Genomic DNA, 13,716 nt, shown 5'->3' with positions numbered 1-13,716 from the left:
AGATTATAGGTTATTCAGTAAGCACTGAAACTGAACACGTTTTGCTTAACTTTGATCCTCATATTATTCATCATTCAAAATATCCAATGCTCCTGGAGAATAACAGCGGCCCATTTGAAAAATGAGAAATCAACTCCCTTAACTGCCTTTCAAACATAATTTAACTCGGTGGTCAAGTTTTGTTAGCTCTCAGCTGAACCAGTAAACCGAATGTCTAGAGGGAGTGGAGTGCTGCAACTTAGGGGAGACAGAAAAGATAGTGGGGCCAGTTTCATTCAACAAACGCACACCTTCTGCCAGTCAGTAATGAAGTGGTACTGGTGACAGCTGTGAATAAGTCTGTAACCCAGACTGTAAAGAAGGAGCTGTGGAGCAGGTGCCATTGGTGGAGTTTTAAAATGGGGGGTTTAAAAAAGTAGATATGTAAAATGTTTTATAAAATGAGAAATATCTTATTGTAATGCTGCAAAAGGATGTTCGAAAGGATATTCAAATGGCAATACAGACAGATCCAAAAAGCCCAGTCGATTGTGGTATGTGTTTTAGGTATGATTCAACATGAACCCTACTAAATTTAAAATGCCTTTTATGCTCTACTTCTTTCATAAAACATAAAAAAAGTTTCTATTTCTAAGAAACAAAACTAAAAACGTTATCTAAAAAGACTGCACTTAACACAACTTAAGTTACAAAGTAATTGCTATTTGTTTCTGTTCTGCTTATTGCAGGAGGTAGTTTCCCTTTAATATTATTTTTAAAGTTAAAAAAAATGTGGTCACTCAATCCACGACTGTTTGTGGGACACTGCTGTGCGCAATTGGCTGCCAAGTTTTGCTCATAAAATATACAGTCAATTCACTTTACAGTCTATTCTATTAAGCACTTCGAGACGTCTCGAAGATGTGATGAGGCGCTATATCAAATACATGGATTATTGTTATTATTATTTTTCAGTTCACCACATCATTTGCCAATGCCACTAAAGGAGCCACATGAGAAATCTAGGATGGCTGTTCCTTTAAAAAAGCACCTAACCTCCGCTCAGCATTTCCTACTTTGTGATAATTGTGGTTACATTTACGTACGTAAGGTTGAACCAATATTCTTCCAGAATACATGATCCACTTTGTAGTGTAGTGAGTCTCGTGAATACGTTGTGGGTAAAGCTTTGCAGGCAAAGCTTTTGTGAGCTTTGTAAAGATGGATTTTTTTGAAGTACTAATGAATATTTATTTACATTGGCAACAATGTCATAACTGACCCTCCTGCTCAAAAAATATGGGAGAGCAGGCAAGGTAAATGAAGTATCGAAGGAGTTTGAATTTTAGTATTATACTTATCATAAACATAATTTTCGATACAGTACTCTGATTTTTCTTACTGACTTCCTTCATGTGTGATTCAGTAAGGTCTCATCTGGGATTTGAGTGTGCACCTCTTAAATATATTATTTATTTTGCTTATTTAGCCTTATGTCTTCATTTTCCCTGCGTTTACTGCTTTGTCAGCAAGAAAATAAACCTAGCTCTCTACCTGGAGTCAATGATGCAAGCACTAAAGAATTAAAAAGGCTACTGGTGATATTGTCTTATTAGGCAAAGATGCAACAAAATATAATCAACTCTTGTAGGCTTGAGAAGGGGCAGTAAGCTGAGGCCTTGTCTGAATCAATCTTGGCACATCTGCCTGATGCACACCGTAAACAGGATTAGAGTTGGATTTAATCTGTTTGACGCTAATTGTGTTCACAGCTCTTGCACATGTTCACTTTTTGAAATGGCTTGTATTAAAATAAGATGCCCGACACATGAAACTTTTCATGTTTATATATTAGGCAAATGATAAAGTCTGGCATGATATGGGTATCCCACAATCTTTTTGGCAAGGCAACTCTTTATTGCCTGACCATCCAATTAAAAATATAAGATTCTGTTTGAATTTACCACATACTGTGTGAAACCAATAGGATAAAAAAAAAGCAATACATGTGAATGCACGTTCATTTTGAACACAAATCCAATTTATATTTAACTCACGTGCCCTTTCAGACACATATGTTATGCATATCTCGGTAGATCAAATCACACTAGAAGTTATTTATTATAGCAATCTCAATAGAGAGACTAATTTATTATTAATTTAAGAATTTTATAAACCTGTTGGGTATTTCAGATGCACAGAAATATGTATGAAACTTATTAGGTATAATATGCATCAGATTCACTCAATGCACTGTCCAAATCCCTCACAAACATCTAGCTCTGAATGAACTATAACTTTATACAGAGCAGCATCAACAAGATTAGGCCAACTTTTTCCACTTCTCACCAGCATTCATTTAAGCTTCCTGACGGTGATGTGGAAACTCTGAATCCTGAGCTGAGTTTCCATCCACAGCCAGTTCCACAACACTTCCACAATGCACAACATCTGGTTAAATCGGGACATAAACACAACAAATAGGTGGAAGAGTAGCAATACAGGTTTACAAAGAATGGACAGCATGGAATCCAGCCACCCCAACCAATCTGTTTGCTGATGTTTATACTCCGCACAAGTCTTCACCTATTCCTTACTCCCTCCCATAGGCTTCTACATCCCCCCTCTCCCACATGCAACAACAACTTGCATTTATATAGCGCCCTTCATGCAGGTTAGCGTCGTGGAGCTCTTGACAGTGCGGAGCTTGACATCGAATGAATCTAAACATCATAAAGAGAAGTCTGATGCATTGGATTACATGAAGAATCAAAACAACCTTTGACTTCCTCATTCTAATAAAATAAACAACCTTTAGAGTAATAAGATTGAAAACGATGAAGGATAATTAACATACTTATTTATGTAACATTTTAAGAGATTCGTGAATTTGTCTTATTCTTAAATCTTTATTTTGAAGCCAGTTTTCTGCAAGTTCCGTGAAAGAATAAAGAGAATAAATCTAGACCCAAATAAAATGTCTCACCACACGAGGAGAGAATGAATGTACGAAAGCAAAGATTTTTCACGTGCCCAATCGGTGTGTCAATCATCACTGCTCCTACGCTTACAAAAGAAGGGTCGACTCCTGCAATATCAAATAACTGATACCATACAGAACATCAATAGGGGCCTTGTTCGGGAGGAAAAGCTTCAAAGGCTAGGGATGGTGCATCTTGGGTTGGAGAATACATCAGCAGTAGTTTTGTTCTTGTTAGGTCGACAATTACAGTAGCAGAATAGATTAATTGTTAGTCTTAGGTCACTGCTGATTCAGCAAACCTCGCAGAACCTCACAAATCCTCTCACACAAATAACAGCAATGATTGGCTTTCAAAGGGGTCTTCTTGTGGCTTGTTTTTCCAGTGTTTTTGCTCGGTCATAATGTTACCAATTCTGATTTCCATCAGAAAAATCTCACCTGCGGTTAACAAAACTATTTATCCAATTTAACAAAAACTGTTTTACTTAAAAGACAATTATGTAATAACAATATTGTTATTACATAAATGTCCTTGTTTGATTCTCAGAATTAAATACAGTATGTAGAATTGGTAACATTTTTAGTTTTTTTTAAAAAAAAACAGGACAGTATCCCTTTTATTGCATTAAGGAATCATTGATAAGATATGAATGGATCAAACCTTAATTTCAGTCACAGTGAGAAGTCTAAAGATTAAATAAAAATGTGCAATCTGCTAGAAAAGTTATTGCTTCCAGATGGATATCAGCTTCATCAGAACACTAATTATCCTCACTGTATGCATGAAGTAACCAGCACTATAATACCACAAATTGGCAAAATGCATTACATATGACACACAGCAACAACCACTGTCCTAATCTTCAAACACAGTTGCTGCTGACACTTAATCTTGAGTGGAGCTCTCATGCCAAAAAAACACCTGCCACATGGGAGTACGTTGGTTATCTAAAATGTAACTTTTCACAGCGTTCTCAACATTGAATCAGAAGTACTTACTTCCATCAATTTGACAGGTTTTGTTATTTTGGGACATTCTAATGCATTTCTCCACTGACGTTGACGAGCTTTGACGCAAACGTTCGAAACTATAAAAATTGAGGCATCTTATTTTCTCCCCACTTTTTCGTTGCAATTGTTGCAAACGGCTGCTGCAGAGTTCAAGCCTGACTTGTGGCACTCTGTCCTAATATATTATTCATGTCTTCGAGTACACTACAGTACTTCCATTAAGATGTTATTGTGACATAAGAAAAACAAATCTACAATACTAAGATCTTATAGAATGAGTGCACATACAAAGACATCAATGATATTTTAGACTTTAATGACCCACACCAAAATACTGCGCCATCCACAACATATGAGAATCATAAATAAATCCATATTCTGAAATGAGTTTTTTTTCCATGGTTCTAATATATTACTTTTCCAAATTTAAAGCTATCAGTCTTTGTACGTGAAGAAAGTCTACTGATTCCCCTCCCCCACCAAAAGGCTATATGAGCTTGCAAAATGTCTAATTTACGTGCTAATACATTACAGTAAAAGCATTTTATCCAAACGTTTTTTGTGAGTTCAGTTTGAAAATTGCGCATCAAAAATAAGACTTACTATGGGATTTTTTTTGGCAAGGATTCTATTCAATTGGCATTATTCCATGTGTTACATTGCATGGAGTTCAGCAACTTGCTCTGCGTCTGTATGGTTAGGGGTTGATGCAGTATATATACTATGTGCGTAGGGAGTTCTCAAAATGAAGGCCAAAATCCAAACTAATTTAATAAAGTGCATTAATTCTCAGTTTTCCAACAAAATGAATAAAAACATAATATGTAATCCCAAGCAAATACTACTCTCCTTTTTGTACTCAGTGTAGATGAAAAGGCTTCATGTTCATCCACCTCGAAGTATAATTTAGTGTTAATAATAGTCCAAGTGTTTGCAGTTTTCACTTGATATAAGAACTTGGGAGTTACACAGTAACAAACTTCTGTATATGGTTAGGAATATGCTTCAAACCACTGAACTACAGAAGTAATCCACTTGGTGAATACACTTTTTCAAGCGATATTAAAGCAGAAAGAATATTTCTGGAGAGTAGGGCATAAAAGAAATTATCCTTACAGAATTATACAGTATTAAATAACATACACAGGGAGGGATCCTCTCTTTTCTCCATTCCCAGGGACCCACCTGTTCAAATGACATGTTATGAGGAGGGGCTATACGAAAACCAACAGCGGTTTTGTTCGGTTGAACGTCAGCGGGTGCTTAGCACCAGCCTCGGGCTTATATGGAATTACCTACAGCACAGCACACGAAAGTATATAGTAATACCCATCCAGCACCATTCCTTCCAAGAGTCAACCAGCTCCTTTTCCAGCTCCCAGGCCTGTCTAAAGCGCTCAACCTCCATTAAAATAAATGGAGGCACTCCAAGGAACTCCCAGATCAGCTCTTGCGACATACATTACTGGAGTAGCCTTAGCAGTTGTGGGGGCTGGGCATTGTGTGTGCGTAACGGGGTAATGCCACAAAGAAAAGCAATGATTCTTCACCGTACCCAAACACATTTGATGAGGTTAATTCCTTCTTCTATACCTGGAAAGAGAACTTTGATTAGAATGTATTCAGAAGGTACTCATTAGATACTTCTTCCCCATGAATGAAAGACCATCTCGTGCAGCAAGGTGAGAAAAAGACAGCAAAAAAAATACTACTGTATCAACACATTTCAATAGAAAAAGTAAACTAGGTGGGTTAATGCGGAATACATATTGGAAAATATGAATTGCTGTCAAATTGCTAAAAGCACTATTTTCTTTTCAGCTGATAATTTGATGTAAAAATGACCCACATCCAAATATAAAACCCAAGGACTTTCCAGTTACACAGATATCCATAAGCAACATTTTGCTTCCCTTAGAAACTAGAACACTGTTTAAAGTCTGCCTAAACCTATATGATGCAAACCTGGGTGAGTGACGGAAATGTTTTTTTTATTGCTTTATCTCCTGCCTGGATGTTACCAGAGAGGCTCAAGTAACCTCACAGGTGCAATTAATTCTTGAAATCTGAGTGAGGGCAGATTTAGAGTTTGGAGCAGGGCAATAAATCTGAGGAATATTAGGTCTAATGGGCAATTAAGTACCTTTTGCCACATACTGTCATGGTTATGACTGTTTTCATCAAAATGATAAGCACTAGTGGACAGCACAGATATGCTGAATTGGTAACTGTATCTTACTGTGAGGCCCATCTGCTCTACTCTCCAGTAGAAAATCAAGACACGTTTGACAAACAAAATATTTCAGCTGTTTTCTTTGTAAGCAACTTTATAAACACATGCTTAACCTTGGGCTGCTCCTTCACAGCTGCTTAGGTTTTTTTTTTAAGACTATGGCTTTTCATCAATAATGAAGTAAGTGGCTTCACTTTCTTTGGCCCGTATCATTTAATCACAGATGCAATGTTTTATGTATGAAGGCTATTTGTTACCCAAGTTTACAAGTTTATACAAACAGTAAGTGTTTTGCATTGTTCAGTATTAACATGGAAAGCACCTCAAATACAACTTTATTTCAATATGTCCACAGCATTAATTGTTGTTGAGTAAACATTTTGTTATTCAGTGCACACTTTTAGGGCTGGGAATACAATATGTATTCCACAAGCAATGCAGATCAAATAACAGATGGGTGCCTATTGTTTGTGAATTAAAATTTCGGATCTTGTTCAAAAATCAATGTATCTTACGAGAGCCAACCCATTTGCAATTCACATCATCATTTACCAAATTTTGCATTAAAGACAGGTTACGTCCCACCTTAAGACCTATTTCTTCGACTGTGCCTATGGTCCCTTCCGCTCCCCCTTCTCCTCTGATCAGCATCCAACACTGACACTGTGTAGCACTCCAAGATGCTAACCTACATGAAAGGTGGCATATAAATGCAAGTTGTTATCGTAAGTATTTTGAGACCATCAAATAAGCACTTGAAGGAAACCGACACACGATCAAGATCACCTTGAAGGTACGGACGCCAAATAAGCAATTTCTTGTCAGATTCTATCCCACTGAGGAGAGTTTCTTTGATTGAATCCAATAGAACACAACAGTTCTTCCAAATGCCCTTGCAATAAAAAGTTAAACTCTTTCCCACCCTTTTATTTCCACTTCATATAAAGTACTATATTGTCAGGCAGGTAGGCTTAGCCTTGCATCAGATGAAGTGCTGTAATGTAGACATTCATGTGTACTGGAAAAGGTTAGCTTTTTCAACATGCTTAACCTTGTCTATCTGTTTTTTGTGAATTACTGCAAAAAGAGGAAAAACTATTTGTCCCAATTACTAATGGAAAGTTGCTTCCATTTCTGATGCTTTACATTTAGGGAAAATGTACAATTTAGTGTCACATTTCTACTAATTTACAAAACATTAAGCTTACAAATTTAGTAAACAAATTTCAAAACATTGTATCACTTGCTGAACAAGTGATACACATTTGTGCAGTTTTACAGTTTCAAAGGATTGCAGTACACATTATCCAAAAAATAACCCTAAATTGGCTCAGACTTAGAGAAGAAAAGGATACAAGAATGACTGGTGTAGGAACGTGAGTGGAAAAAGAATACTTTTTGCTGGCTGTTGAGGTTGGGGTGAAGACACATATTGTGCGGGGCTGAGAGGAACCAGCTTTGCTTGTATTCTAGCCGTGCAGTCCTGAGCTGGGAATATTGGACCTCCTCAAACTGGATACCAAAAAGCAAAATGTTTTATTCCTGCAAATATGACCAGGTTGCCAAAAGACAAACTTCACAAAATAAATACAATTCTAAGCTTTCATCTCAGGGCCTGTGTTTAATGAAGGGTGGAAGAGCTTGTGTGATGCTCCAATTAATATATCAACGTGATCCACATCATGGAGCAAGTTCTTTTCTGGCCCTATAAACTAGAGGAGTACACTCAACATAAATCAATTTTCTCATCACATGCACATGTATGATATTAAAACAAGTGCCTGCAAAACTCATTGATTAACCATATTCATTCTCCAAATTCATGTCATTATCTCATCTCCTCAATGTGTTATGGATTATTGTTGTTCATGTGGCTATTGGAACCCCAAGATGGCAATACTTTGAAATTTACTCTGAAATATCGTACTTTGTATAATGGATGGTTTTGACCTGTTCAATTATTGAAACAGTACATTAAGCTAAACTTCCAATATTTCTAATCTCAATTTAGCTATTTTTCAGCAGAACTATAGGGAAAATGTACACTTTAGTGTCACATTTCTACTAATTTACAAAACAATAAGTTTGCAAATTTAGTAAACAAATTCCAAGACATTACAAAGTGCTGAACAAAACATTGGAAAGTAAAAATATTATATCACAACCTTATCCAGCACTTTAAGTAACTGAGCATATTTCCGTAGTCAATTGATATAATACATGTGGGAAGGCACAAAGGTAACACCTGATACTGAAACCACTGATATAATAATGAAGTCACTGCCATTAAAGTACATCAGGTTTAAACATGAGTCACCAGACAAATGCATGACAATTTGTGCGATGTACAAATTCTCTGCACAACAATGCAGTGTTATGAATGCAGTACAAAGTAATTCCGAATGTTTACATCCCAGTCTGGAGATTGATCAAGCTTTTTGCTTTGTTGGAAAAGGGACATGGAGTTTAGAGGCTGGAAGGCATTATAGAAACCACAGACTTAACAGATGTATTTTGGCACTCCACAAAACGAGCAGAAACCATCTGCGAATGAATTCAATTTAGTCTAAACGTGACAGACATGTAATAGTTAAAGGATTCAATTTACTCTCCTGCATATTCGTCCATGAAAGGTAGAGTGTAGTCTGAGAATACCCACTGAAGAAAACTATTTGTGCATAGTTTTATTAGACAATAGTTGATAATGGACAACTGAAGCAGTTGGTATATTTACTAATATAATCAAAGATATAAACAAACAAAAGCTGATACAATCTAGTTTAATTTGCCACTCGTAGTTCGCTTATCCTTCTTCAGTTCAGCCTAAGAAGTAGTGTTTGATAATACTGGGAATTACTCCTTACAAAGGCAGTATTATCACCTGAAACTTGTCTCAAACATAAGGAGCAAGTAACTGTGAAGCAAAACAGATGATCCTTATCTTTGGGACGTCCTCCCGACGTGAAAAGCGCTATATCAAATGCAAGGATTATTATTATTATTATCTGGATCAGAAGGTTTACCATCCTCAAAACGCAGCATAGAACCAAACAAATCCGCAGCATTCAATGAGGCTGTTCAGCACATCATACCTGTGCATATACCAACATTGACTTGGCAATGCTTTGCTTTAAATCTATTGCTCTATAAGTGGAATCTTGTTGTTGTTGTTGTTTAAATCAGCCGTCTCTCTGCACTTTAGGCCCACAAGACACAAAACGCTGGCAACTTTCTTTGATATCTTAGTCCAGTCTTCCCGCTGTATAGTAGTAGGTGTATGTCCTACAAGCATTAACAAAGTGGAATCACTTCTCCAATTCGGAACAAGGGGCAGGTGGATCCAAGGCAAAGATAGTCATTTGTTTTTGGGAGTGACCTTCGATAGGATATTAAAATAAGGAAGAATCAATCAGTGTGACACATCAGGTAAATGTTTTTTCTCTTCGATCCAAAGACATGCAAGTAGCTTTCTGCTGGGTTTTTACTCTCTTTCCGCAATTGGTAAAGGCTCGCTGACTGGAGGACTGAAAATTGGTCGGGCGACAAAAAGCCTTTGCCTGGAGCTCGCTGTGCGAAAGACAGCGCATACGACCATCAGATTTTACTTTGGCTCTAAATGACCCTTTTAACAGACAAAGATGCCGCATGTCTTGAGCATTCAATGATCGGCTGCTTCTCAATAGTAAACTCTCATTGAGCCAATTGGATAGACATGCAACCCCCCTCTCCCCCACCCCTCCCGCCCCGTGAGATGAACGGAAACAGCAGACAGGCATTTCATAAAGTGGGTGTTAGGCCGAAGGCAAATACACTGGGAACTAAGAGTGGCACACACTCGTACATGATGATTTTTTTAATTAGTTTTTTTTTAAAAAACTTGAACTCGGGATGCACAAATATAATGAAGCTTCAAAGGGGCGATTGTCCTTTTTTTTTTACTGGCGGCTATCAGGGGGTCCGACGAACCAAATTTAGGGGAACAGGAGAAGTCAAGTCTTGAAAAGAAAAGGACGGAAAGCAAAAAAAACCCGGGTCAAGGCATTGCAAGAAACCGGGACTGCGTCCACTTATTGGAGTGTGCAGAGGCAGTGTTCCAACCGCCTTCCGCTCAAGAGTGGAAATCACTGCAGCGTTGCAAAGGCGAGTCGTGTAAAATCCGGCGAGCCAAGCCCTCCAATTCCTATCGAAAGTCAAAACTTTGGTGCGATACAACCGGGACCAACGGCACCCGACGCTGATATCAACAGTAATAACCACCGAAGCGCTCAGCCAGTATAACGGGGCAGCAATCCCCGACTTCCTGGAAGGGCGACAACTTAATATAAAAAAAGAGAGGTGTTGGGTTACCCTATACCTCAGCCCTGTGTGTGTGTGTGTGTATGTGTATAAAACTTATTGCATTGCAACCACATGGTTGGGGGAGGGGTGGGGGAGGAAGGATGGGTGGGTGGGTGGGGGAGGATGGGGGGGGTGGGGAGGGGGGGGGGGGGGAGGAAGGGGGAGGGGTGGATGGGGGGGAGGAAGGGGGAGGGGTGGGTGGGGGGGAGGAGGGGGAGGGTGGGGGGGGGGAGGGGTGGGGGGGTGGGGAGGGAGGGGGGAGGGGTGTATTCAGGGCAAACCAGTGCAGGGCAATCCAATGGAAACCTGGGGTGAGGGGAGGGGAGGGGGAGGGGGTGAGGAGGGGAGGGGAGGGGTGAGGAGGGGGAGGGGAGGGGGTGAGGAGGGGAGGGGAGGGGGGTGAGGAGGGGGGAGGGGAGGGGAGGGGGTGAGGAGGGGGAGGGGAGGGGGAGGAGGGGGTGAGGGGAGGGAGGGGGGGCTGTCTCTAGTTGCCTGCCCCCCCCCCCCCCCGGCTGTTGAGGGAGGTCCAGGCAAACCAAGTGCCCCTGGAGACCCCCCACCCCCCCCCACACCCACCTGTGGGGGTCTCTGGTTGGATGATGCTCCAGGTCACCCTCTGGGCTGTCAGTACGAGGTCGAAGCTCCTCTTCCCGATCTCGAATATGCCTCTGCAGATCGGCTCCTGTGCCCCCGACCCCCGGTCCCCCCCCCCCTCCCCCTCCTCCCCCTCCCCCTCCTCCCTCCCCTCCCCCCGGGGCGGCTGTCGGCTTCTCCCCGGGAGCCGAGTCCCCGCTCCGCTCGGTCCAGGCGCTCACCGCCACTCCTCGGCGGCTCCTGTCAAACATCTCCCTCTCCCTCTCTCTCTCTCTCACACTCACTCCCTCTCTCACACTCCCTCTCTCCCTCTCTCTCACACTCCCTCTCTCCCTCTCTCTCACACTCACTCTCCCCTCTCTCTCACACTCACTCCTCCCTCTCTCACACTCCTCCCTCCTCTCTCACACTCACTCCCTCTCTCACACTCCCTCCTCTCACACTCTCCCTCTCACACTCCCTCTCCCTCTCTCTCACACTCCCTCCCTCCCTCCCCTCTCCCTCTCACACACACTCCCTCTCCCCCCCACTCTCTCCCTCTCTCCCCCACTCTCTCCCCCTCTCCCTCTCTCACACTCCCTCCTCTCTCACCCTCTCCCTCTCTCACACACACTCCCTCTCCCTCTCTCTCACACTCTCCCTCTCTCTCCCCCTCTCCCTCTCTCTCCCCCTCTCACACTCTCCCTCTCTCTCCCTCTCACACTCTCCCTCTCTCCCCTCTCACTCTCCTCTCACTCTCCCCTCTCACTCTCCTCTCTCTCCCCTCTCACTCTCTCCCTCTCTCCCCCTCACACTCTCCCTCTCTCTCCCCCTCTCCCCCTCTCTCACACTCTCCCTCTCTCTCCCTCTCACACTCTCCCTCTCTCCCCCTCTCCCCCTCTCACACTCTCCCTCTCTCTCCCCTCTCCCTCTCTCTCCCCCTCTCCCCCTCTCACACTCTCCCTCTCTCTCCCCCCCTCCCTGTTTGTGGCTTTGCTTTGCTTCTTTGCAGTGGCTTCAGTCAGTCAGTCAGTCAGTCACAGGCTATGTTGTTGCTCTGCACCTCCCTGTCTTGTGGTTATGGTGACAGCAGCTCAGGTGACCCTCTCCCTGTGTGTGTGTGTGTGGTGGAGCTCAGGGTTTGGTTTGCACACACACACACACACACACAGCACCACCCTCGTCGTCTCCTGTTCCCTTTCAGTTGCAATCACTCTGATTAATAAATAACTGTTATGCATAAACCAGTCTCAGGATCGTTAATCTCTCTCTCTCTCACTCACTCACTCACTCTCAATGTCTGTCTCACCCCCTGTGTTTGGCAACTGGCTTTTTGCAACTTAAATCAGTTCAGTGTTGGAACAGGTGTGTGACACTACCCCCCTCACCCCCCTCCCTCCCCCCCCCCCCCCACACACACACACTGGAAGTAAATATTTCCAAAGTTTATTCTGCATTCAGTGCTGTAGTTGTGCACAATTGGCCGCTGTGTTTCTCACCAGATTAAATAACGTAACTCCCATCTCAGTTTAAAAAGGCGTCCATCTATCTATCTATCTATCTATCTATCTATCTATCTATCTATCTATCTATCTATCTATCTATCTATCTATCTATCTATCTATCTATCTATCTATCTATCTATCTATCTATCTATCTATCTATCTATCTATCTATCTATCTATCTATCTATCTATCTATCTATCTATCTATCTATCTATCTATCTATCTATCTATCTATCTATCTATCTATCTATCTATCTATCTATCTATCTATCTATCTATCTATCTATCTATCTATCTATCTATCTATCTATCTATCTATCTATCTATCTATCTATCTATCTATCTATCTATCTATCTATCTATCTATCTATCTATCTATCTATCTATCTATCTATCTATCTATCTGTAGAACAGATCAATGAACTTGCAATGAGATTGGGGTAAAGTGTTGCGTCCAAGTCCCTGGTTGTTATCTCTCCTGAGAACTGGAGTGCATCCACTAAGCCACCTAATTTATTACTTGCTAGAGCGCTAAGTGAGTGGGGGCGGGGGTAAATTTCATCGCTGAGAGACTGCAACCTATTACAAACAACTTGATTTTCAACCAAATAAAGTGATGCTTCCGAATAAATGGGGCCTTGGTTGGTGCAAGTTCCTTTCGATTGAACAACTGATTTTTAAATACAATCCCCTCCATTGATCTCTTCATTGAGAGGCCGGCGTTTTAGTGAGTTCCAGCGCGAATCGTGTTGCCGTATTGGATGTCCCATAAAATAGCCTTGAAACGTAATTTAGAAAAGGAAGCAAATGTGCACTAACCATCCGACCCAGACAGTGGTGTTACTGAGAACGTTAGCCAAAAAATCTTTTTGAAATTTCTAGAGCGCTCGACAATGACGGAGCACGACACCAAGTCGGGGGGGGGGAGGTGACTGCAGGTACGGTCGAAATTCTACCATTGCACTGGTGTCGCAGGTGAGATCTGATAACTTAGTACTGGAGAGGGGGGGATTTGTCCTTTCTGAGCTCATAGTTCCACACCTTGAAGACATTTGTTAAAAGCTATTTGATTTTCTTCTTCCTTTTAGGTGCC

At 41.3% G+C, this 13,716-nt stretch overlaps 1 protein-coding gene across 1 annotated transcript in view; it reads right to left on the bottom strand.

Moving 5' to 3' along the window:
* The window catches only part of cerkl (ceramide kinase-like), a gene marked incomplete at its 5' end in the record, with an annotated part of 42,170 nt that extends 30,920 nt beyond the window's left edge, over positions 1 to 11,250 (bottom strand). The window contains one exon of the mRNA XM_042336246.1: positions 11,121 to 11,250. Within this exon, the coding sequence (XP_042192180.1) occupies positions 11,121 to 11,250 (130 nt within the window). The remainder of the gene's footprint in view (positions 1 to 11,120) is intronic.
* Between the last annotated feature and the right edge of the window lie 2,466 nt (positions 11,251 to 13,716).

Source organism: Callorhinchus milii, unplaced genomic scaffold (genome assembly GCF_018977255.1).
Source record: "Callorhinchus milii isolate IMCB2004 unplaced genomic scaffold, IMCB_Cmil_1.0 Scaffold6, whole genome shotgun sequence".
In the NCBI taxonomy this organism is placed as follows: domain Eukaryota; kingdom Metazoa; phylum Chordata; class Chondrichthyes; order Chimaeriformes; family Callorhinchidae; genus Callorhinchus; species Callorhinchus milii.
This window is presented reverse-complemented; position numbering and strand designations above follow the sequence as displayed.